Here is a 24,519-nt window from a genome sequence, read left to right on the forward strand (position 1 = left end):
GGATGGATGGATGGATATTCAGATATTCACTGTTTCACATTTCAAGTATCAGATCAAAAGTTCATTTGCAATATCAATGTTTATAATACATAGTTTTCATCTTTTACTGGGCACACCCTGCACAGGATGCCAGGGCATTCTGTGCATGGGCCTGTAATGTCCATGTTATTTTGGGCATTACAGGCCTCTGACTCAGGAGCATAGCCACTGCTCCTCCACGTCGAGAGGAGCCAGTTGAGGTGGCTCGGGCATCTGGTCAAGATGCCTCCTGGACGCCTCCCTGGTGAGGTGTTCCGGGCACGTCCCACCGGGAGGAGGCCCCGGGAAAGACCCAGGACACACTGGAGGGACTATGTCTCTCGGCTGGCCTGGGGACGCCTCGGGGTTCCCCCGGAGGAGCTGGAAGAAGTGGCTGGGGAGAGGGAAGTCTGGGCCTCCCTTCTGAAGCTGCTGCCCCCGCGACCCAACCCAGATAAGTGGAAGAAAATGGATGGATGGTGTTTAACAGTGTCTTGGACACCAACGGCTTCACATGTTTTACAGCTGATCCTGTCTGTACCGCTTAGCATGACAAAGAATCTGACTGAATGCAGACCTGTTTACATCCATCTTACAAAGGAATATTTCCTGCACTTAGCGCAAGCTGCATTCCATCAGGCCATTTCAAAACATCTTCAGTGTTCAAATGTTATGCACTGTGTGTAGACTTTCTAAAAGACTGAAAATGGAGAGCAAAAAAGGTAAAGTTATATGTGGGGTAAAAACTATAAGTTCGATATTTATATGTTTTAGGAGTGCATTAGTGGTTTGACTTTAAGCAAAATAATTAGAACTATAGTTGGCATAAAATAAGGATTAGTTGAGCTTTAAATCTGCAGCTGCACATAGTCTGGTCATCCTTCTTTCTGCTGGTCGGCTGGTGATTGGATCGTGATCACTGGCTGCGGAGGCAAAAAGAAAAAAAACATTTGAGTCTTATAATAATATTGTTAGCTTAATTTTGTTTTTATTTCTGAAAACTAACATACAATACCTTTAAGATGTTTTTATACATCTAGAACATATCTACATTTAGGTTTAACTAGAAAATACATTGAATACTTAGAATATTAGATTTTATGTTAGACAGAGCAGTAAATAATTGTAATTTCAATTATTTTTTGAGAAAAAATAATTAGTGGGATGAATGAATATGTATTTTGTTTAATACAGTGGAATGTTTGTCAATTGTTTTCCTGAACCTGAGATGTTTGAAGGTTTACATTCTGTTTGATAAACCAAACCGGCTTTAACTCACAACCCTCTGCCTGAGCTGTGTGTTCAGCTAACCGGGGTAAACCAGCTTCAACTCTGGAACACATGGCTACGGTGTTCCAGATTTTTACCTGCAGCTAAAAATCACATTTTTGATTATATCTGTTAAAACACTTCATTTTCCAGCAGTAAATAAGCGGGATAAGACATTAATATGTGTGAGAGGGCTTCCTATCTTTTTATGTGACTATACTGAAATTAAAGTGACCCTCAGGCAGACACTCTTATCTCCAATTACGTCACTTCTGAAGTGAATTGGTTGCATTGGATTTTTATTTTAATAAAGGGGGCTGAGTCAGCAGTATATAAATCGAAATGAATTAAAGCCAAACACAATTTTTAGATTTTTATTTGTAGTAAAATTTCAAAACCGTGCAGTCATTTTCCTTTAGCAATATTGAAGTGCATTGGAGTACACTGTTGCTCTGACACAAAATAATCCATTTAAGTTTGGTAATGTAATAAAATAGGAAAGAAAAATTCAAAGATTATGAATATTTATGGAAGATACTACAAGTCTTCCAGGAAATGTGGATGTGCAGCATGAGTGTTGTTTTAGAGGAGAAACATTTCATTATATTTCCAGTATTCAAATGTTCAACAAAATCAGGACAAAAAGTGTTGAAAGGCCCTTTGAATATGGCAATGCATGTTAATTATATATTTGTGTTTTGCTTGTTGAAAAAAGCAGTTGGTGAAGCAGTTTATTTGTTATTCTTTGATCAACAATTACCAAAGTGACTGGACCAGAATATGAAATGGACCAGTCCGATGGATGCTCCTACAAAAACCACTGAATGCTGAAAATGTGTACATTACAGCTTTTTATTCTCTTAATATTTACAAAAAATATATGTAATCAAATATCAGTTTTCAGTTGGAATGTACAGAACAAATATCACAGGAGAAAAAAAATAGCCCTGAAATGACTAATTATGCCCTCAGTTTTTCTAACCTGAAATTTTAATGGGGATTTGTTTTTTTCTTATCTTTCCTCCTGAAAAACAAATAGTAACACTGAGCATAAACAATCTACCTTGGGAATCTTCATTATTGGTTTACTAAGTCAGTTGGTTTGTGAACTCACCATTTTGTTGGCCGCTCCACAACAGTTGACCACCTTGCAGCAGTAGGCAGCCAGGGTGGCAGAGATGGCCAGCAGACAGGCCTGGATTAGAATCCCTCCAGCAAAGAAATGGGAATGGATGCTCTGAAAGTGGATAGAATGAGTCAGCATGAACTACAGCTAAACTCCTGAACTCAGACATCAACTCCTTTCATATGTTACACAATATCAGTTAACATCCAACATTCATTCTTCAATTCCTAAAACTGGACTTTACTTCTCATATGAACTTGAGGGTGTGGTTTTTAGGAATATTATTCAGCCTTTACCTCAACCTGCTGACAGATTGTGTTGTAATTATATGTACTGTTGACGGTGTTTCTCTCAAAAGAATTAAACCAGCAGTTGGTGGATGGGACTCCCAGAAGTATTATGGTGAAGATCATGTTCAAGAAAGAGGCAACACATGCCAAGATCTGCATCACCAAACAGGCCGTGAGCTGTCACAAAACAAAGGTTTTTTTATATAAATATAGATTGCTTTGAACACATTCACATATTAAACAGCAAAAAAGAATGAACCTCTCACAGTAAAGCCATCATATAACAAGAGTCAGTGTCACCATAAGTTTCACTTCTGTTTCTCCTCAGCAGCTGGTTGCTGGAAACTGCTGGTGTCAGTTAGAGGGTTTTTCACAGTACTCTGATTTGCAGCAGTTTTGCATCCTGTTCCGATCATCTCTGGTTGCACAAGATTACCAGTACCAGTACTGCCAAATAAAGGAAGATGACTGCAGAGTCTTTTTAACAGATGCTCTATTAGTGTCAAGAAACACTTTTTCTGTGTTCAAAGACAAACAACAGCTTGTACAGCTTGGCATCTTATTGTTCATTTGTTGATATTTTCATATGTAAATCTGACCTTTCCTGTTCTGAGGCCAGTTCATCTAAATTTGTTTCATTTACTGAATAACAGAAAAATAAGATACAATACAAATTTTCTTAGAGTACGGAAGTTTAAATACTTACAATTTGGTGGATTGCATTAACTGTTAAATTTGTGTCAAACTTTTCAGATATCCTTTAATATTTGAGATCTTCCTCTCAGCCTCAGAAGCTTCTTCTTTTTTTTAGTCCATTTTAGTCCAATTACACACCAGAACAGGATAAGGTTTTTGCTCCTGACAGTATTTTCAAAGTGTAATCTGGCTTTTTATGCTTTTGCTGAATGTAACATGTAAAACATTTACAGAACACAAATCTAGTTTTGTGTTGCAACACACAGAAAAGAAAAATTACTTCTGCTATTTGAAAAATCTTTAGTTGACTTTCCTTCTTTGTTTCAAAAGACAAAGATCTGAAGAGAGATGTAAATTGTATACAAAGTTTACAACATTTACCATTAAATAAAGAAATGTGGAAGCAGTGGTAGAAGTGAAGCAATCTGAAATGTCAAATTAAAATTTAACAATAACAAAAACTAAATTTGTCAAGCTAAAAAAGTGCAGGAGCAAGATTGCCATGAGAGGTGGTTACAATAAATTGTAACCTATGTAGAAATTACTAATACCTTTTAGCAAATACTGTGCCTTAAACTACATTCCCAGGTGTGCCCTAATTGGACTTAAAGCTGTAAATTAGCCTGCTAAGCATTACAGAACCAAAACATCATCATCATAACAAACTATTTTAAAGACATCTTAATGTATGTAAGTTCCAGAAGTCAAAAAGGAAATATCTAAAAGGACTCTAGTTATTCTGGCATTTGGCCAAAAGAAATTGTTTTGGAAAAATCAGGAATGGGAATTCATTTATTATTCCTCCAAAACATGGACGACCATCGGATCCAGACCAGCAAACAGTCATAGAGTTTGGATGATTATTTAATAACAGGTATTATGTAAACATGATGAAATTTCAGCTCTGCTTTAAGGAGGGAAATTGTTAAAAATGTAATAGCAGGAGGAAGGAATGTTAAAGGTGAAACTTTGAGGATTTTGACAAGTGTAACTGGTGAAGTTAATGACATGAAAAGTGACAAGAAGAACATCAAGCTACGCTGCGTTGCATTTGTTCAGCAATGACTTACTGTTGGCAGATGTAGGTTCTTTGCTGCAACAGCTACACTCCCAGCTACAATTATCTGCAATGACAAATCATGATCATAGATAAATTTAACATTTTTCTAGTTAACCCATCATCATAGCATTAAGCAGAGGAACACAGCAAAATATTGCATGCTTGGGGTGATGGAAGCATTATTGTTGGGAAAAGTGTTCATTATTCTCAGTGTAGTTGGGCACTATCATCCACTTGACTTCCACTTGTTGAGGAAATCAGAACATTCACTTTGACGTTTTTGCTCAATGTACTGTCAAAATTATATTTCTTGTTAAATATACTTGTTTAAAATTTTTGAATTTCAAACTGAGAGCTTATTTTTCTGGAGTTTTGGGAGAACTAAAAAAAACCCTCCAAGATGCATCCCACATTAAAGTATATAAGTACGTAACTAAACAGTGCTTATAGTCGGCACCAGGTGTTTGCTAATTGTTGCTGCCTCTAGTACATACTAGAGGGGGAGTTTTGTGGAAATAGGTGGCGCTTTGTGAGAGCAAGTGTTTAGGCACCCCCGAATGGTTGCCATGGGATATTCAAGGACTCCACAAACATGCAGGATGAACCAAAGCAACACTCCATCTGTGTTTTGATGAGGGAATAACATTATAACATGATATAAAGGACAGAAAAGTATATTTTATATAATGCCCCCTTTAAACCCTGACCTGCTTCCATGTCCTTGCTCAGTAACAACATCCCCATGGAAACGTGCAGTGTTAGTTTGGCATGTAGGCCAAATCATTTATTTTGGTCTCTAGAACTTTCGCCCTCATATTCCCTATATCTCTGGGTCATATGACTATATGACTACTACTGTAAGGCACTGTATCCACTGTACCATTGCCAATAAACACCTTGTGCTAGTATCTGAGTGAGATTATGTCCAAGATGACTGGTTTCCATCTGAAAGGATGAAAACTATTATCATGCATTATTTTAGAATTGAATAACTTTGGATGAAAAGCACCGTCTGTCCAACTCGTACTTATAAACATCAGAGTAATAAACAGTTTTTCTGCAGCTGTCATGTCTGGATGTGTGAGGTTTCTCCAATGGAAGTGTGTGGCTGCATGTGCATCAGTAAAGAACAGTAGAGGCTTCAGGTGAACCTCCAGTTTGATTCTACTGGGCACTTACCAGCAGGGAAAAGACGAGTAAAGGAATATCTGATCCAGAAGAACTCAGACCTTTAGCCCTAAACAAACTGAGACTGATGATCATATACACACTGAAGCAGATTTGAGTTATCTGTGGAACAAAGAAAAAGTAGTTCAATTAAGGCTGCAAAATAGTTGAAAAGCAAAGACTTAAACATACATAGACCCTCACACAGCATACCCCAAGAACTTTAGGCTCAGCTTCCAGATATTTCTCCTTCCTTTTGGCATTCCTCTGAAACGTGACGGCAACCAGCGGGCTCTGGGCTGGGCTGGCCCCTTGCTCCACAGCTACTGTCTCATCTGAAACTAACACTGCCATGTTTAGTCAACAGCCTTAATTGCAATGTTTGATACTTTCACTGTGCATATTGTGGAAATTGATATGATTAATTTCAGCTTAGTTAGTTTAACACCAACATAGAACAAATATTGATCGAACCATTAACAAGACAAATAAGATGTCATAACATGCAGTTGTGATGTCACTTCAAAATGGGTGTCATTTTTTCATCCAGGTTGAAAAATGTTTAATTGAGATGAAAATATATTTCTGGAGAAGCTCTTGGACACAAAGGCAGCAACACACACAGCACTCTACGCTGTCAAAAGTTTCTGCTCGTCTACCTCCGCAACTTGAGTTTCATTCTATTTTTATTCCATAAGGATCCATGAGAAGTTAGTGTAATAATTTATTCTGTAACAACTTCAGCTCTTTTGGAAAGGCTTAGTTTGTAAAAAAAAAATATATATATATATATATATATATATTCTTCTTGAAGTGTATTTCTTTTTTTTAATTGGCTTTAGTGGATCTATTTTGAGAGTGGTCAGACAGAGAAATGGGTAATGAGGCCAAAGATATGCACACAGGTCATCAGTTTGGGACTCAAACCTGTGACCGCTGCATCGAGGACTAAGGCGTCCATACATGGGCGGTGCTTCACCTCTGTGTCACCACAGAACCTTGAAGTGTATTTATAAGGTGCCACTCTGATGTTCCATAAGAAAGCCCTGTCTCTTAGGTCAGGACTCTGCACAGGTCAGTCAGTTTTCTCAAACCTCAAACTCACTCATTCATATACTGGCCCTGCTTTGTGTGCTAGTATAAGGAAGGGGTCACCTCCAACTGGGCCCCAAAATTTGGGAGTATAATGTTGTTTTAAAACTGTATTGGTATGCAGAAATGTTTAGATCTGTTCCTAATACAAGCAAGCGGCTGATCCCAATTCCTGGAAAAAAAAAAAAACTAGCAGGATCATCCCTCCATCAAACTTTATCCTTAACACAATTTCAGTCATGCAAGAGGTGATTTCATGATAATTGCCAAACTCCAGGCTTGTTGACTGGATTAGCAGACAAGAGGCATGATGCAACATTTCAAAGAACATGTCTCTACTGCTATGGATTCTGGTGATTATATACTTTACATCAAATTTCCATTTGGAATCACTAAAGTATTTTTGAATTTACATTTGAGACTGTGCATTGCCTTGGTTATGCAAGGCTGAAATGCAGCAGCCTGGCCAATGAAACCCGCTGCATGAGGCTCTCTGCTTTTCTCCAATCTAAAGGCCATATGACGTTTGGAGGACTGAAGCTACTGACTGTAAAAAGCTGGTGACCTCTACACAATAATCTGTGATTTTACATGGCTGGGCTGCTGTTGTTCCCAACTGCTTCCACTTCCACAACAAAAACAGTTGACAGGATTATTTAGCAGTTAAATTTAATTCACAATTGGCATCCTATCACAGTAGCTGGAGTTCACTGAGCTGAAGCAGGAGGGCCACAGCTGGATTTTATCCAACTGTGGCCATGGAACTGATATTTCTACTGATGTAGCAATAGTATAGTAAAACTGATAATCTGTTACAAAACAAATGCAGATGATACAGGTACAGTCTAACAAAAGTATTCATAACCCTATTCCATATTTTGTCACATTACAACCACAGGCACAAATCTATTTTATTGGAATTTTATGTGAAAGACCAAAAAAAGGTCATATACATCTAAGAGGTAGAAAGAAAATTATACATTTTTTATATTGGTAAACTGATGTAAAAATACAACTTGACAGCCATGTACTTTTCTGGTCAGTCACGTAATATTTCAACATAATACATCGTTACAGACGTAGTAATTGTATTGTATTAATAGTAGAGGGTCTTATGACGGCCTGATTAGTCCATTATCATCCAGCATGAACCGTTATCTGAAACAAGAAGCAGTTCATAACAACAGCGACAGAGCACAAACTCTGGAAAACAGCGGAGACTAAGCGTCTCAGTTTGTCCTGTTTAAACTAAAAGTACAAGCAAAACAAAAAGTTTCCCTCACTGTTATCTGTAGCAAGCGCGAATTCTCCTTTTTACCTGCCATGATCACAGAATTGGACTTCGCCCCGGTCGCCTTTTTCTTGTCTTCTGTTTAGATGGAAAAGCTGCGGGTGTTTTTCTGCGTTGATCTTCGCTTCCAGTCGAAGGTTTTGCAATCTTTGGCTGCGGATGTCTGTGGGACACGGAGTCCACGCCCCGCCGCCCCACGTCGGGGGAAGAGAGGAGCCCACTCTCAGCTGGGAACCGATACTTCTGCTTTCTGATGGTTCGACTGCACAGCCTGTTCAAGTTCCTAACTGACATCTGGTCACTTATAGTCACACTGCTTACACACCTCATTTTACACAGAAGCTATTATAAAATGCTCCATACCATCAGTGTCTATGAAAAGTATTCAACCCCCCAAACTGTTCTACCCTTTTATTACTTTTTACAAATCAATTATGATAAACAAAACTTGACTTTTTTGACCAAAAAAGACAAAAAAACAAAACAAAAAACAAACAAACATATTAATGTCAAATTCAAAAGGATATTTTTTTTTACAAAAAATAATGACAAATATAAATATGTAACATACATATTTACATATCTGTTCAAGTCAATTTAACAGATGCACCTTTGACTCCAGTCCCAGCAGTGAGTCAATGGCTGTCAGTCTTCTGGACGCTGCAATTTTCCTCCATTCTTCCTGTTAAACTCTTGCAGCTCTGTCGGGTTGGGGTGGATCACCTGTTAACAAGTCCAGTCACATTTTCTCTATCAGATTTAGATCTGACCTTTGACCTCTCTCAAGCCTCATTCTAGCCTCAGTAACTAAAGAGGCTGAGGTGTCTCTTTAGTTATGCCACTAGGCTGCTGGAGGAAAACTTACCACTTTTCCTCACTCTGCTACTTCTTTCTTCTTCTACTTTTCTTCAGTTTGTATTATTTTCTCTTATTTCAACTGTTTAAGTTTTCTCTAAGTTTTTTTCTCTCCATAGAAGCTACATCTGGTCTGGCATTGTCCAGCTGTGGTTCCATCCTAAAGGAGAACATCAGTTGAGATAAAAAAGTCAACAATTTTTCACCCAGGTGGATAAAGCAGAGAACAAAATGTATTCTAGCAACGTACTTCAATACTGCCAACAAAAAGTCTCAGAGGATGAGACTTTTTGATTATAATGTATAATAATTAGAATGTCTGATTTATGTTTCTAAAAATTATATATTAAAATTAAAATTTAAACTGATGTGTTCATTCTGGTATTTTTAAATGACAAAATTAAAACAGGCAGAAAAACAAATAATAGAGATTTTTCACAAACCAAAATCTTCAGTCACTTTTTATTTATGTTTGAACAAAACATGTTTCTTCTTCTTCTTCACTTAGTGAAGGAAGCAGAGGCATAATAGCCAAAACATTGAGCTAAAGTATTGTGTCTTTAAAATAATGTTGATGTAGGTAAAAGAGAAAAAAATGAAGCAGCAAAACTACTTATCCTAAATCTACTCATGTAACTTTTGTAGAATATATGTAATCATGTAAAATTCGCTGTCTCCAGAATTAGAATACTATAGCGGACGAATGGAAAAGATTTTAATCTAGAAAAGCAGGCCTTCTCAACAGTATGTGTATGTTCCATATGTATTCAGTACTGGCTCAGGGTTCTGCTGCAAGCTGTGGTTCTGCTGAGGTGTAATGGAAGTCCAGCTTGCTTTAACAGCTTCCTTCCTCTCATCTGCATTGTTGGCTCTGCTCTTTCTCGTCTTCTTCTTGGTAACAGTCCATAAATCCCCGTAAGGCAGCTGTCTTCTGTTCCTCCCTGTTCCCTGGACAACTTCTACTAACACACACTTTCCTTCTAGCTATACATTTATAGTGCTAATTTACAATGTTAGCAAAGAAAATATTTCAGTCCAGTTCAATATATTGCACCAGTTTGAAACAAATGTCATCTCAAGACATTTATCTACTTTACTATTTAGACTATTTGTCTACTTTACGAGACAAATAGATCAGGGCCCATTAGATAATGGGCCCTGACAATGGGCCCAGAGTGATTTTGGGGCTGGGGATGGGAGACTTCTGTCCTCTGGAGGTTTTTTATAGATGGATTTTGCTTTGAAAATTTGATCCTATAGCTGCTTTTTACTTTTAATAAATCTTTTTATAACCACAAATCCTAGCATCTGAGAGTTTTAGTTTGATAAGTGTCCTTCAGTTTATATCACAAATTTTCTGGTTCATGACTGAGTCATTATTAAAAAGCATGTTCTGAGATTTTAACTCTACTTCTATTTTTAAATGGTCAAAATCCTTAGAGTAGCTTTGTGTTAATGAATCCCACTGCTCCAGTAAACTTGTTTGGGATTAATGACCTTCTTGTATGATTGTAGAATATATGGAGCTGGTCAACCGCAAGGCCTTTCAGCATTAACTGAATAACAAAAGCACACAAGGGTTAAATTTGACAGCAAGGGAGGGCCTTGGGTCAAATAGGGCCGTAGTGGCTGACTTGACAATTTTGTACATTTGGTTATATTTCTTTGAAAACTAATTAGATGCCATTCTTTACATTGTTTATGATTTACATAAACATCTATCTATCTTGCCCTGCGACAGACTGGTGACCTGTCCAGGGTGACCCCGCCTCTCGCCCAGAACGTTAGCTGGAGATAGGCACCAGCAACCCTCCCAACCCCACTAAGGGACAAGGGTGTACAGAAAATGGATGGATGTATCCATCTTTAAAAGGGGTTAAAATATTAACAAAAACCAAACTGTTCGGTTTTATGTTTGTTTGAATTTGAAGAAGACTTCATTGGACATCTGCTACATCAGGAACTGAAAGTATTTTTCATGTCAGTCAGAGAAACTTCTCCTTTCCAACCTATACCTCACTCTGACAGGACAGCTTAGTCAGCAATGCTCTGCAGAATCAGCAGTCAATTTCTTGATTATTTTAACACAAAAAATAACTTAACTAATACAATTATGGTATCATCCTTAGGTGTTAGAATTTTGGTTTCCATTTAAGTTTCTGTTTTTGATCATGCTTAGATTTACCATTTTAGTTTATCGCCTGTTCATGTATTCTTATTTTCCCTTACATTCATGTTTCTTTCTGTTTATGGTTTATGTTGGTTTCAGGCCTTTCTCCCTTCAGTTCTCTCTGCTTTGTTGATCTTTCTCCTTTCCCTCAGCCTGACACTTGCTCCCCTGCTCAGCTGTGTCCTATCTCCTGATTTCCCCTGTCAGCTTTCACACTCCTGCTTTTCCTTCTCATCTACTTTGGTTTTGTTGTCACTTCCACCGCTCCCTTAGTATTTAAGCTCCTCAGTTTGTCCCATTCCTCACAGGGTCCTTCAATCCTCACCTGTTCTCCAAGCCGGCCCATTGCCCTGTAAGTGTCTTGCCTTATTTCATTAAACCATGCATTCCATGGACAATCGTAAAATCTTATCAAGCAGAGTTTGATCCTATAAACTTACCAAACATTGATCCATTATTACACGCATCATTTTACATGTCTCACAATAAACACAAACGCTCTTTAGAAATATTTGTTTTTATTGGCAAAGGAAGCCAGGAACTGATAATACAGTTCATATGCAGCAAATACATGATCATTGCTGACATACTGTAAATCCAGTGGGGATCTGTACACATACCTGCATCACAGTGCATCAACTTCAGGACCTGGAGGTATTAATAGTGTAGTATCAAGATGTTTACAAGAAGAACGTACATTGTCCCAAACCACAGCATGCAAGATTTCTATTATATGTAACAATTCAAATGTTCTCAGTGAAAATGACGCATCATGGCTTAGTTTCATAAAACATATTTTAGAAGAGCCACCTAGGGACTTTCTACATTCAAACACGACACTTTCTTGAATCTCACAAGAAAAATTCAGAAAGCATTTGATTAGAAATTATGAAAGCTTTTTATTCAGATGATTTTTTTATTTGTTTGATTTTTCCCTTTTTAAATGAATAACAATTGGAATGATTCCTTGCAAGAAATTCCCTTCAGAGTTTGTTAGTGGATTTTTACAATTGCACGTAGAATCTTCTTCATTTGATCCAACAACAGTAGAAAGCCAATGATACATCAGCTGATGGAGATAATATGCTGCATCAGTCCTTAGAAATACATTTTCTGCTGTGTAATATTTTCTCCCATGATCAATAATTTGGAGCGAAACATGATGTGTCTGTATGAAAAACTTTCATCTCGAGAGGAAAATGTAACTATCTAAAGCCAAAAACAATTTGACCAACAAAAACTAGATCAAATATGCATTAAATGGCATTCTGGGGCAAACACAACCAAATAAAAATTATATGCAAATTAACACTCTAGATTTAAAAAAAATGGATGTGAAGTTTATAAAATGACATGTCTGACTGCATGGAAGTGTTTGTTTGATTGGATTCAGACTGGCTCAGGCTTCAACAGTCCAACACTTCCTGCCCTGCTTCCTGCTTTCCTGCCTGGAAGTGGAGGGGGGCAGCAGCACCAGATGTTAGCAGGAAAGCATTTCTTAGATCATCAAGGCAAATTTCCAGCACATTCATTTTTGACTGACAAAGAAAAGATGTTGGAAACTGTTAGAATGTTCTGCAGCGAGCACTGGAACCAGAAACGGTTAGTTAGAAAGCTTGGAATCACAACTTTTCATGTGAACATGTTCATTTCTTACTACTTGTAAAATCATGAGTGCAGTCTCACTGACTAACCTCAAGTCATCCTAAAAACATCTATACCTAGACTGGATTTTTTTTTTTTACATTACAAGTTACAATTTTAAAATAAGGATAAGGTTTTGCAGCAGGCAATGCTCTTTAAGATTAGTCACAACATTTAAATGAAAGGACAGTATAACTCCACAGAAGACAAGTGAACAGCAATCAGTGCAATTAACGTCAAAATAATCCCTTTCAGTTTTCTCCTTAATGTTAGTTATTATTTCACAAGTGTAAATCAACCCACTTATGTTCTGAATGCCCAATGATTACAAACAGGAAGTTACCTTTCAAAAAAAATCAATAGATTTAAGGAGACAGTTAATCAGGAATATGCTCATTAAACCTGGTTGTAAATTCTGGATTAAAATTTAATAAATTTCACCTTTAAAGGTATAATACTCAGGACAGCAAAAAAAGAGCAGTAATGTTACATCCAAGAATTTAATCAATCCCTTATTGATCCGTTTTTTAGCAAAACAAGAATGCTAACTGGAGTCTTTTACTTTGACTTCTCAGTCAGTTTTTATGACAATGTCAGTTTAAAGAGAATTTAGTGTCCCATAAAGTTGTACATTTTCAATTTGATGAAATTTGGGCTCAAACTTGTGTAACATTGTGTGGTTGTATGTAAAAACATATAAAAGTTATCTACATGGATTCATTAAAGAGTCTATAATTAAGTGTGTGAGTTATTTTTGACCTGTGTGTTTAAAGTTGTATTGTATATCTTTGGTTCAAATGTTATCAATAGTAATACATCAGAAAAACAGCAACAAATAGGCTTAGTAAAAGGGGATGGGAGGCGGCTCAGTGGAAGTGCCTCTTTACCCACAATCCCTCATTCAGAAGGTCACTTGTTTTAGACCTACGGCCGGTCAGTCCTCAGAGCGACTGGTAGCCAGCTGTCCTCTTTCTGCGGCCCAGCAGGTACACTATCAGCACAATGACAATGAGCACCAGCAGAGTCACTCCCACTGCGATGGCAACGCGGTAGTCAGGCTGGTCAGCTGGGCAGGGGTCAGCTGGGCGAGACACAAAAGGCACAAAAATTCAGTGATTTCATATGAGTGCTTTAACACCAACATCAGAAACCTAACTTAACATCTGATTGTCCCATTTAAACTATGGTTCAATGTGTGGGTGAATATTAACATGGAAGATCCTTCTGAACTTAACATGCCAGTCAGAAGATTTTTTTGGCAATCCAGTTGCTAATAAAAACAAGCTCTGTGAAGAGGCTATGAGCAGTCACTATCTTACCAAGATCAGACAACACTCAGCCAACCTGTTCACCTTCTCACCTGTGGTGGCATTACGCCAAGAAACACTGAAGGAAGTGACACAAAAACCTCTGAAGAAGATCCTGAACCTAAGTTCAACTCATGTAAACAACAAGTGGAAGGCTTAGAGACTGGTTGACTTGTTAAACCCGCTTTTCCTGAACTGCAGCATTTTGTCCAAAGTGTTGCAGATCATGAGACCGTCAGAGCAGGCAGCACCTCCATGAAGCATTGCAAGAAGCAAAGCCCACTCAGTTCTGGCCTGGGTTCACTTTCACATATTTTGAAATATTTAACATGATGAAGGGCTTCAAGACATCAGCAGGTAAATTACTGTTTAGAATTGGTATTATTCATTCAAATGGAAGGGAGTGAATCACAATGTAAATGTATAAATCACAAAGAAGCTGTCTTTTTGTGTTTGTGTTTTCACTTACGACGGCCAAATTCATTCTTAGTGACATTGAAAGCTTGCAGTCTGTTGTTAGAGACTTCGAGGCTCAGTCCGTTTCCCAGGAAGATAGATTCATCCTTGCAGGAGTAGGAGTGTCCGATCTTTGCAGCAAACAGATGCACCGAGTCATTCTTTTCACTGTACTTCTGAGTTCCTGAAACATCATGACAAGGAAATTCTCAGGTGCTGATCGGAGATAATATAATGATGAGATGACATTTAAAGCAAACTTGTTGGACTACACTGGACTGAAAAAAGGTTGATAGTTACTGGCATCACATGCTTTTCAGACACATAACAGAGAAAGTCTAAATTAAGCCACAAACACAAACCAGGAAGAAAGCTGACTTTTTTTTTATCCTGTTGAGAATGCAGTGAACAAATGCAAAAAGTCCAAAGTCTAATCAGCATGACGGAGTGTCTTCAACTCACCTGAGTTTGTCAAGGGGTAGGACAGATTGAAAGACACAGCATTTAGATAGGCGGTGTTATTAGCAACACTCTGAGGAAACAAAAGAGAATAACAACTCGTTATTATTGCTTTTGTACACATGAAATTCAGAGGCTGATAAAATACTGGAGATGCTAATTAAAAATAAACAAGCTGTTTTTGAAATTAAACTGAAATCCAGGGAATCTACGGTCCAGGATTTCAAATTTTAGTTTATTCTTATTTCTTTACATATTTTTAAAAAATGTATACAGAAGTTTATATTTGGTCTCTCTCATTCAGAGATAAAAAGTAAAAAATTAGAAGCTGGGATTTTAAGCCCCTCTGCTGGAACAGAACAGAACTTCCCTTTCCACAGCTCTGCAGAGTGACCTGCCCATTGTCCAGGTAACCGTGGTTCACATTTTACCCACATAGCGAGGTGTTGTGAAAGGTTTGTCATCACAACATTCTGTCTGTGTGTTTAGACTGGAGGTCAGAGAGCATTACAACCAGAGCAGCCATTTTTGCCTTGGGTACAGCAAAATAAAATGTGAGTAGACCTACAAAGGCAACACAATCCTTCAAAACTAACAGCTTATTTTTAACGTTTTAGCTATAGGAAATTTGCTTAGATATTTAAGTAAAAGAATAATAGTTATATTTTTGTTATAAGGTTTTAAAATCAAGAAAATCACAAAATTCTTACATAAATAAATAATTTTTCTTTAACTGATTGTTCAAATTTAATAGAAAATGACATAAAATGACTAAGACCTAACAGGCCCACACCCCCAGTTTAGGCCAACATTCTGTTATCCTCCCATCGGCTGCTACACCAAACGATGACCAGTCCTTCCCCAGGAGTTATCTTAAAACAATTCTCTGTTTTCCTAAAGAAAAAAAAAGAATGAAAAAAATGTATCTAATCTGTGTTGACAGATTAGGTAGCCACAGCTGTGGCTACTGATCAGTAGCTTGCCACTATCAGTGTGTGAATGTGTGTGTGAATGACGAATGTAGTGTGAAACGCTCTGGGGGTTCTCTGGACCCCCAGAGACCCTGGATTTCAGGGTTCTCAAATAACTATACAAATAAAAGCCATTTACCATTTTCTCATATTAATAATCAGTTGTCCCTAAAGAGGTTTCTCATCAAATAGTCTTATGTCTGTGGAATAATGAGCTTCAGGAACACATTTAACACTAAATCAGCTCAACTAAAGTATAAAATGCACCTGTAGCTCTCTAAACAAGGTTAGTTAATGATAAGGTCAACTGCTCCACACACAGTTCCTGTTTACAGATGTCAAGTTGAGTTCCTCCTCAGCTGACCTGTTACTTCTGGAATCTTTTCTTTCATGAGTTCACGATTCATTTGCTTGACTGAATTCTACTTTACTGAATTGATATCTATTTGACCCCAATGTGTTTCAACCAAACTCCAGCACTGAAGCAGTCAGGAACCTGTTTTTCTTCTCAAGCACAGTGGCTTCACCCAGTAGTATCATCCCTCGTGTTGTTTCTTGTTTGATTGGAACCCAACCAAGCTTCTCACAACAGAGAATGGAGGAATGAAGAAAACCTGCTTACAGTTAGGTCATAGAATCCTTTATCCGGGAAACACAAATAGCACAAAAAATTTGCCTTTTTTCATCATAGTGGAAAGAAATCAGTGTAACCTTTTAAAGCAATTAATTTCTCAATGACATATAAGCAAAGAGCTACCAACTTTTATTCAGACTGGATTATTTAAACCACTGAGTGAATCCCAGAGATCAGTGAGGATAAAGGAGTTTGCTGTAGCTTTGCCTGCGTGTGTTTTTAGAAGCAGTTTGCCAAATGTACTTCCCTTTTTTTAAAGCATCTTTCTCTAATTCGAGTTTCTATGAAATAATCTGTTACAAGTTGGCTTGTCATCATCATTTATTTACATAGATGAACTTCTGTAGTCAAGCTACAATATACACCACCGTAGTGGTGAAGGTTGATTCTCTCAGAAACACCAACTGGTCCACCAACTTTCTGAAAACCAAACCTGATCTTTACAGTACACTCACTACTCCTACAATCTCCATATCTAGGGGTCACAAAAACATTTCCATTTTACGCTAACAGTACTAATATGATTCTAAAGCTGGAATTGGAGTCTAAAGAGCAAAAAACAAGGGATGTCTTAACAGAGTCTAATGACTTAATGAGACATAAAAATGAAAGAGTAAATATTAAGTACCTTATTGAAGAGGAAGGTGATGAAGCCCTGTTGAAAGGTAAGGGTCAGGTTGGCTTTTGTTTCCTTGCATTCACCACTTGCCGTAGTTTGGTTTGGTTTGATAATGAAGGTTCCATTGCCCTGAAAAAGATGAAAATGATTTTAAAAAATCTTTTTTTTGATTTTGAAGACTTAAATTAATTAAAAAGACTTTAAGCAGTCTTTGTTAGTAATGGTTGATGAAACAAACCTTCTGTGAGGAAAGTTTGATCTTTAGCGCCATCTGAGCCATCAGACAAACCACTCCTTTGTCTTTGGTCAAATTGTAATTTCCTTCAGTCAGATTGGTAGGTGGAGTAGGTTGAGGTACTACTGTGGGAGTGGTTTTAGGAGTCGTGGGTTTAGTCGTGGGTTTAGTCGTGGGTTTAGTCGTGGGTTTAGTCGTGGGTTTAGTCGTGGGTTTAGTCGTGGGTTTAGTCGTGGGTTTAGTTGTGGGTTTAGTCGTGGGTTTAGTCGTGGGTTTAGTCGTGGGTTTAGTCGTGGGTTTAGTCGTGGGTTTAGTCGTGGGTTTAGGAGTCGTGGTATTAGTTAAAGGTTTAGGAGGACTTGTATCTTGAAATGACGCCGCAGAACTCATAGTAGAAGATGGTTTGGATTCATTTGTGTCTTTGGCCAGTGACAGTGCTAAAAAGATAGAAGAAAATAATTTTCAGTTCACCTGACATTTAACCTGCTGAAGCATAAATTGTGAAGTGGCAAACATTTAGATAATGCAGAAACTAGGTTGGCCATAAATTCCCTATGCACACATCATCTTTGTTACAGATTTCTGATTGCATGAGGCCATAAATGTCTGTTATGTTCAGTTGAATAACTTTATCATACAGGTTTTCTTTTACATTCTCACAGAGTATCTGCCTGATGTCTGATCTTGACAGCAGACAGTGAAAGGAGGCAACATTTCTTCTAGACTGTACAATTTACAAAATTGTAATAAAACATGATGAAAAGAGTAAACAATGTACTTTGATTTTGTTTATATCAGCGACAAAATTTCCTGTATTTATTCAGAATAATGAATGCATTAACTACGTGACAAAGCACATTTATGACAATGTTTTTTAAAGCACAAGGTCAGTCTATCTATGGTAGCTGAATTGCTCAAGTTTATGTTGCCACTTTCCTGTGAGGCAGACAAAGATTCTAAGCATAGGAGAAAAGTAAATAGAAATTAGTTCTGCATAACAGACCAAGATGAAAAATGTCAATTCCTTTCTAGAAGATGACTTCACTTATGTTTCATAAGCCTGAGCAATCTGGATAGAGGTGAAATAAAGAACAGCTTACAGTGGACAATTCCATGTTGAATTTGACAGTCAACATGGAATTGTCCACTGTAAGCTGCTCTTTATTTCACTCCTACGACATCAGCAAAACAAGAACACTGATGCAGAAACAAACATCACTCATCTCCCAGCAGTAATGTGACTCAGAGCTGTGACTCCAAACGAAAGACTGCAGAGCTCAGAGTTTTAAACAATCCAGGAAGTCACAGAGGGGTCTGCTATCATCTCAGGCATAAGTTCTTACAGCAAACATATCAAACTCTGCCATACAGTAATGAAACTCCAGCACCAGCTCACTACTCTATAGAATCACACAATATGTCAGGTATTCAGTAAAGTAGCAGAATATTCTGGTTTTACCTGTATACCATTCCACCAACTTTCTACTAACTCTTCATATTTGTTTTTGATATTTTTACTCTTTTCTGGCCAAATGGACCCAGAAGTTTCTCCTTACCTGTGAGAGCACAGCAGGCAACAAGGATCAACACAGCAACTCTCTGCATGGTGACAGGTCTTGACTGACGGCCTTGTTAACTGTTCTTCACACCAGCCTGATATGCAAGAAGAGGGAGGCACCTCTTTCCATAAATACACGGCTGAGTCAAGGCAGTGCAACAGCAGAGGAAGCACAAACAGCATCCTTCAAAATAAAAGCAACACCCGTTAATGTGAGCTGTTTTAAGTTTAATAGCTTTGTTGCCTATTGCAATAAAACTTCTCAAAATTAAGGATGGAAGTGCAGACTAGGTAGAGTTAAAATATCCATTGGTTACCTTTTAGTACATTTTGATTTATTACTTTTGCCAGTTTCAAGTTACGGCAGTGACTTTTGTAGGCTTTTCAGTCACACACTCACACTCTCTTCCAAATATTGCTCTTAACGTTACTTACCAAGCGTTTTGCTGTAAGTTATTGTTTGCTGTTTGTCACTGTACCTTGATTACGGTGCAAATGATGGAAACTCAAATCAAATTCTTTGTTTGTATTTGCAATGCAGTTGATTCTCATTCTGATTTACAAAGGGGTACCAACAATTTTGTCCACATGTGTAAAAACTCATCAATTTGATACTTATTTTAAAACAATACACTTAGGTAGATCTATAAAGCTCATTATAGTCAAATTTAATTAATGAACTCATACAAAGCATTCTGAGCCACTCCACCTATCCTGTCTTTCAACAAATGCAGCCACTTAATAGTGGATTAGAATACCTAACTTAGCCATAGTAAACAGTGCATATCAGTATTTCAAATGTAGAATGGTGTCTTTAGCTCCTCAGAGTTAGAAACAGATCGATTCCAGTTACAATGCAATCCAGTCAGATTAAGTAAATTATGAAAGGTCCTTTAGTAAAAATCTGTTTGAGTATGAAACAAACTGAATCTTAACTTTGTTCCCCCTCCCTCATTCTGAGCAGGTTTGGGGCCACAAAACATGACATGAAGTTCTCGACTGTACATTATAGAGAGGAAAGTGAGCATGGCAGAGTCAGCTGGTGAAGCCACGAGTCTCAGTCCATGTTTTCTCTTTCAATCCACTTGATGGCAAATAAAACAGACTGGGTCCTCTTGAACAGGTTCAGCTGTTTTACTTCAAACTACAAAAGATACAAATGTAAAGTATCCTCAAAAACCAACAAACAGTAACAGAGTCACATGAATCAGGTAAAGACTGTGTACCTTTTAGTACATTTTGATTTATTACTTTTGTCAGTTTCAATTATGGCAGTGACTTTTGTGGGCTTTTCAGTCACACACTCACACTCTCTTCCAACTGCCCGACTCACTTCAGTATCACCAAACCTCAATGGCCATCTAATAAACAATTAAATATGCAAGTTTACTAGAAGGCATTAGAATAGTTTCCAATATTGCAAATCCTTATGCATAAGAGTTTTTTTGACTTGTTAAAATATCATCTTGTACACATTTTAACTTGGAAATTATGGACTTTAAAATTAGATCTCTATAAGATATAAAAACTTAAATTATTATTCAAGTTTTAATAAACTGAAGATAGGGTCCTATGCCCTCATTAAAATTTTAAGTGATAAACCAAACTACAGAACTTTCCTTTTGTTTCTCTCATTATAGACACTCATCAATCTGAGTTTACAGCTGCTGTTTTGCAGACTAATAAAAAAACGCTCATTAAAATCCATGAAGTTCTGGGTTACTCTAGAAGGTAAGACATATTTTTACTACCTCTATCAAGTTTCTCTTTTAGTGATATCTAAAAAAGAGTAAAAATGTACATATTGCTATGATGTAATAGTGTAATTTTAAATGTTATGTTTTTATTAGCTGAAAGTGGAAAATCATGTTTCACCTAGAGCTACATTTCCTAAAATAAATGGGCTTTTCAATAATATTTTCATTTATCAAATGGGTCTGTACATATTACAGTAAGGTGTTATGTGTCATATTGAGGAGCTTTTATTTTGACAGTGCAGAAAAGGAAGTTCCTCTGCTCATTCTGAAGTTCCAAAACCATCCGAAACTCTTCAACAGACAGCAATATTGAAGAATCGAAACCAGAGTGAGAGCAAAAAAGGCAGGAGGAGAAGCTTTCAATGAAATGAAAGTGGACTGAATAAACCAGAAAGTTTCTCTGGTCTCCTCACATGATTTCCCCACTGTGCTATTCAAAAATATCAAGCAGCAACACACACTTTCAGCTGGAGGAAGGGTGTGTGTTAGTGTTAAAACTCTGCTCCTTTATGTTCGAAGGCTCGAGCTAACAGTCAGCCATGATGAACTTTTGTTGCGTCAGAACTAGAGTGTGATCAGTTTTAAACATCTCTTCAAATCTTGAGGTCATAAGTCAGTTTATGTTGCTAAGTATTATTTATGGAAGATGTTTTTCACATTATTATCTTATGGGTGGTTGAATGCAGTTGTTAAAGGGAGGATTTTGCATGAGATTGTGGTACCAATCCTGCAGGTTGTCAGTGTAGCAGCAAGTTATTCAAAGAAATGTAGCTAGTACTGGGCAGCAGCTGCAGTTCTCTCAGCAGTGTCTCTGTAACAGTTTAACAGTTTAACAAATGTAATTCCAGTAACAGTAGCAGAAGTAATGTTAGTATTATCTGTATCAGAACTAAAAGACTGCATGTAGCACTTTTCTGCAATTTGGGTTTTATTCAGCTGACAAAACTTGAAGGATATTTTCTGACATCATGTGACACAAAAAGAGGAAGTAGGGTTTCTTAACCACACATTGTGACAGAGTTTAACGTTTGTCCTGCTGTCGCTGTCAAACCTGTTCTCAGCTCAGTCTTATGACTGGCTGAACATCCTGTCTGTCAGATGTGCAATCTCTAACACAAGTGCTAACAAGTCAGGCTTTTGTCTCCATGGGTTTCATTTGTTTATTTGGTATTTTCAGAAGCGGAAGTAAAATCTGACCTCACAGAAACCTCTCTGGAGATTTCAGATTTGAGCAATAGAAATATATGATGAATGTCTTAAGTACATGTATGGCCTTAGTAGGCCATGTGAGTTTTTACATAGTTACAAAGTAGAGAAATTAGGATCAATTTAGATTAATGGAACTTAAATAATGTTAAGCTTTAAAAACTCTAAAGGTCAAACACATTTTTCCTTTTAATTTTTGTGTGTTAATCTTCATCTTAAAAACTTAGGACAAGTTTTACTAGCCTGACCATTGCCTTCCTGTGCAATTCTGCTCAAAAAGGTTCTCGCTTCCAGGACAGTCTGGTCTTTCTCCCCCTGACCCAGATTGTCTCCGGTTGATTTTCTACCAGGGGCCAAACAGCGAACAGAAGAAGAACATATGAACGATGACGTCGATTTTCTGCGCTGTTTTAGAATTGTAGTTTTCTTGTTCTGTTTGCAATGGCAGCAGAGGAAGTGAAGAATCTGTTCGGTCCGTGTTGGCCACGCTTCCAAATATTAAATTAACATGAACAGCCACCTCACAGAGGAGGATGGCTGTTTACAGCGCAGAACATTTCTGGTAAGCTCCTTAGCATCAAGCTAGCGCATACACTGTAGATGCAAACATTGTATTTAATTGAAAACAGTAAGTCTTCTCATCAAATTAGTATCAATACTCACTTTTCGTAAGTTACTTGGACTTTGTGGAGGAAATGTCTCACCAACTCACTCTGCATGAGCTGGGTTAATTTTTGATAATTGTGCTTTTTCTGTTTTGGAATGCATTTTAACAATACTGCATCCAACAAAGTGCTTTTTTTTCTTTCCATGCTATTTTCTACTTCTCCCCTCACTACATTTCAGTGGGAAATATTGAACACTTTACAAAACTGTAACACTTCAGCTTACAAATGTGATTTACCATGGAAAAGTCTGGACCAAATACCTTATTCTCATATAACTTGTAATGTCAAGTTATATGAGAACGGGCCTAGGAATGCCTTGGGATTCCCCTGTAGGAGATGGAACAAATGGCTGGGGAGAGGGAAGTTTGGCCATCCTTACTTAGGTTGCTACCCCACAACCCAACTCCAGAAACAAGATAAGGTTTTTGAGGTAATGAGTTTGCATAATTTTCTTAAGTAAGGTCAACTAATTAAATTCTACAGTGTATGTCATGGGCAAACATTAGCAATTCGGTAAAATTTAAAACCTCAACACAGTCCAACCTCCAAAAAGCAATCGTTTCTCAACAGCCAAGAGCCCAGATTCTCTGGACAAAGCAAAGTGTAGCTCAAGCTGGTTTTTAACAGGCTACATTACTACTGACAGAAGTTTTGAAAATGCAGCACCTCTTGCAGACGAAGAAGTGTTGCAAGAGGACGATTTAAGTTCCTGGACTCTTCCAGCCTGAGCAAAGAAAAGGTAAAGAAGAGATTTGAGTGTTAGGGTTGATTTGAGATGGAAGACTTGCAATGATGTGGTGAGGAGATATTGGCTCTGACAAAAATCAAAAGGACGAGATATTTTGGACATGTGCAGAGGAGGGATGGTGGATTAACTAGAGGGAATAAGTGGAGATTGGAGCAGAACAGAGAAAAAATTAAGAGAATACAAGATACCACCCTTGAAGTCTGCTTTAACATCTGCAGCGAATAAATAAAACAGAGAACTGAGAAACCACAGAAACAAACAGCATAACAACAACAGTCACTGGAAAGTACAGAGTATTAACTAAGTTGTAACCAAAGATATATTTGGTGACAACTGCAGTTCAACACAGAATGGGTAGTAAACACATGAATCCAAACAAGTATTTATGACCTTTCATTTTTTAACAGTTTGGGATGTTACAACTCATTTTATTCATATTATTAAGATTTTATTTGATATATCAACATAAAGTAGAGCATAATAGTGAATCATTATTGCCACCAAATAAAATCAAAAAGATACATAATTATTAAATAAAGATCATTTGAGTATGATTTACTCTCTGTATAAATCTGGATGTGAGACCTAAGGGACTCATTACTTTTATTTGTGCATTTTATAAACATGCATCATTTCCACTACTTCATCAGTTATGTACTATCCTGGGTTAATCTATCTAAGCAACTACTTCTAAGTTTGTTTTTGTAAAAAAAGGACAGAATGTGGAATAAGTTCAAGGAATGTATAGGGTGAGTGTTAAAAGGATCCAGAATTAGTTGAACATGTTGGCCTAAATATGTTGCATTATTCCTATTACCTAAAAAAATATGATGTTTGTGATACGCCAAAACTCATAATTACTACAAAAATGTACATCTTTTGTTATATTTTTCACCCATGGAGGTTGGAATTTTTTCACCGATGGGTAGATGACGCATAATGGTAAATTCTGTACTGGAGTCTACAGAGTAAACACAGGAAGGCTAACTTTACTTGAGTAACTTTACCTCATATTGCATTTGACTGGTGTGATTTTAGAAAATGCCACACTGTGTCACTATCGATCGATTTCAAAGAGTGTTACTAATCATTGTTTTGGCTGGAGGAGCCAGACAGTGAGACCATTCCACATCATTTACCCAGAATGAATTGTAGCGTGAACAAGATGGTGACATTCCTGTGACAATATTTTATTAAAATTTTTAAAAACTAAATAACCTACA

At 37.3% G+C, this 24,519-nt stretch overlaps 2 protein-coding genes and 3 long non-coding RNA genes across 9 annotated transcripts; 2 read left to right on the forward strand and 3 right to left on the reverse strand.

Annotated features, from left to right (window-relative positions):
* Window positions 1-2: 2 nt before the first annotated feature.
* LOC107838115 (uncharacterized) lies at window positions 3-19,905 on the reverse strand. The gene is made up of 3 exons (XR_001664178.1): window positions 19,894-19,905; window positions 8,453-8,456; window positions 3-187 (listed from the first exon to the last, which is right to left on the reverse strand). It is a non-coding gene; the product is annotated as an uncharacterized LOC107838115 (long non-coding RNA).
* On the reverse strand, window positions 585-8,252 carry LOC103148898 (uncharacterized). Of its 2 annotated transcripts, none has more exons than XM_007567883.2 (7): window positions 8,037-8,252; window positions 5,840-5,967; window positions 5,639-5,749; window positions 4,470-4,523; window positions 2,710-2,880; window positions 2,402-2,524; window positions 585-941 (listed from the first exon to the last, which is right to left on the reverse strand). In XM_007567883.2, exons 1-7 carry the CDS (start codon window positions 8,041-8,043, stop codon window positions 894-896), a joined length of 642 nt encoding a protein of 213 aa, XP_007567945.1. In that variant the 5' UTR covers window positions 8,044-8,252; the 3' UTR covers window positions 585-893. The 2 variants fall into 2 exon arrangements, with proteins under 2 accessions (XP_007567945.1, XP_007567946.1); XM_007567884.2 differs by having other exon boundaries at window positions 5,840-5,961; window positions 8,037-8,251.
* On the reverse strand, window positions 11,536-23,673 carry cd68 (CD68 molecule). 2 transcript variants are annotated; one of them, XM_016679533.1, is made up of 7 exons: window positions 23,660-23,673; window positions 18,916-19,037; window positions 17,363-17,796; window positions 17,134-17,253; window positions 14,904-14,973; window positions 14,455-14,625; window positions 11,536-13,759 (listed from the first exon to the last, which is right to left on the reverse strand). In XM_016679533.1, exons 2-7 carry the CDS (start codon window positions 18,962-18,964, stop codon window positions 13,620-13,622), a joined length of 984 nt encoding a protein of 327 aa, XP_016535019.1. In that variant the 5' UTR covers window positions 18,965-19,037; window positions 23,660-23,673; the 3' UTR covers window positions 11,536-13,619. The 2 variants fall into 2 exon arrangements, with proteins under 2 accessions (XP_016535019.1, XP_007567947.1); XM_007567885.2 differs by lacking the exon at window positions 23,660-23,673 and having other exon boundaries at window positions 18,916-19,072.
* LOC107838116 (uncharacterized) lies at window positions 14,980-18,434 on the forward strand. Of its 2 annotated transcripts, XR_001664180.1 has the most exons (3): window positions 14,980-15,309; window positions 15,390-15,454; window positions 18,392-18,434. It is a non-coding gene; the product is annotated as an uncharacterized LOC107838116 (long non-coding RNA). The 2 variants fall into 2 exon arrangements; XR_001664179.1 differs by lacking the exon at window positions 18,392-18,434 and having other exon boundaries at window positions 15,390-15,821.
* On the forward strand, window positions 18,480-19,128 carry LOC107838114 (uncharacterized). 2 transcript variants are annotated; one of them, XR_001664177.1, is made up of 3 exons: window positions 18,480-18,508; window positions 18,593-18,783; window positions 18,902-19,128. It is a non-coding gene; the product is annotated as an uncharacterized LOC107838114 (long non-coding RNA). The 2 variants fall into 2 exon arrangements; XR_001664176.1 differs by lacking the exon at window positions 18,480-18,508 and having other exon boundaries at window positions 18,549-18,783.
* Window positions 23,674-24,519: the final 846 nt, after the last annotated feature.

The sequence above is a fragment of the Poecilia formosa genome, unplaced genomic scaffold (assembly GCF_000485575.1).
Source record: "Poecilia formosa unplaced genomic scaffold, Poecilia_formosa-5.1.2 Scaffold214, whole genome shotgun sequence".
In the NCBI taxonomy this organism is placed as follows: Eukaryota; Metazoa; Chordata; class Actinopteri; order Cyprinodontiformes; family Poeciliidae; genus Poecilia; species Poecilia formosa.

Coding starts and splice junctions, on each gene's coding strand:
- LOC103148898 (XM_007567883.2), bottom strand. Junction 5,750..5,839: donor CTGAGCCTAAAGTTCTTGGG/GTATGCTGTGTG, acceptor TTTGTTCCACAG/ATAACTCAAATCTGCTTCAG. Junction 2,881..4,469: donor AGAACCTACATCTGCCAACA/GTAAGTCATTGC, acceptor GTTTTGTGACAG/CTCACGGCCTGTTTGGTGAT.
- cd68 (XM_016679533.1), bottom strand. CDS start 18,964: ATGCAGAGAGTTGCTGTGTTGATCCTTGTTGCCTGCTGTGCTCTCACA. Junction 17,797..18,915: donor TGCCTGCTGTGCTCTCACAG/GTAAGGAGAAAC, acceptor CTATCTTTTTAG/CACTGTCACTGGCCAAAGAC. Junction 17,254..17,362: donor TCAAACTTTCCTCACAGAAG/GTTTGTTTCATC, acceptor CATCTTTTTCAG/GGCAATGGAACCTTCATTAT.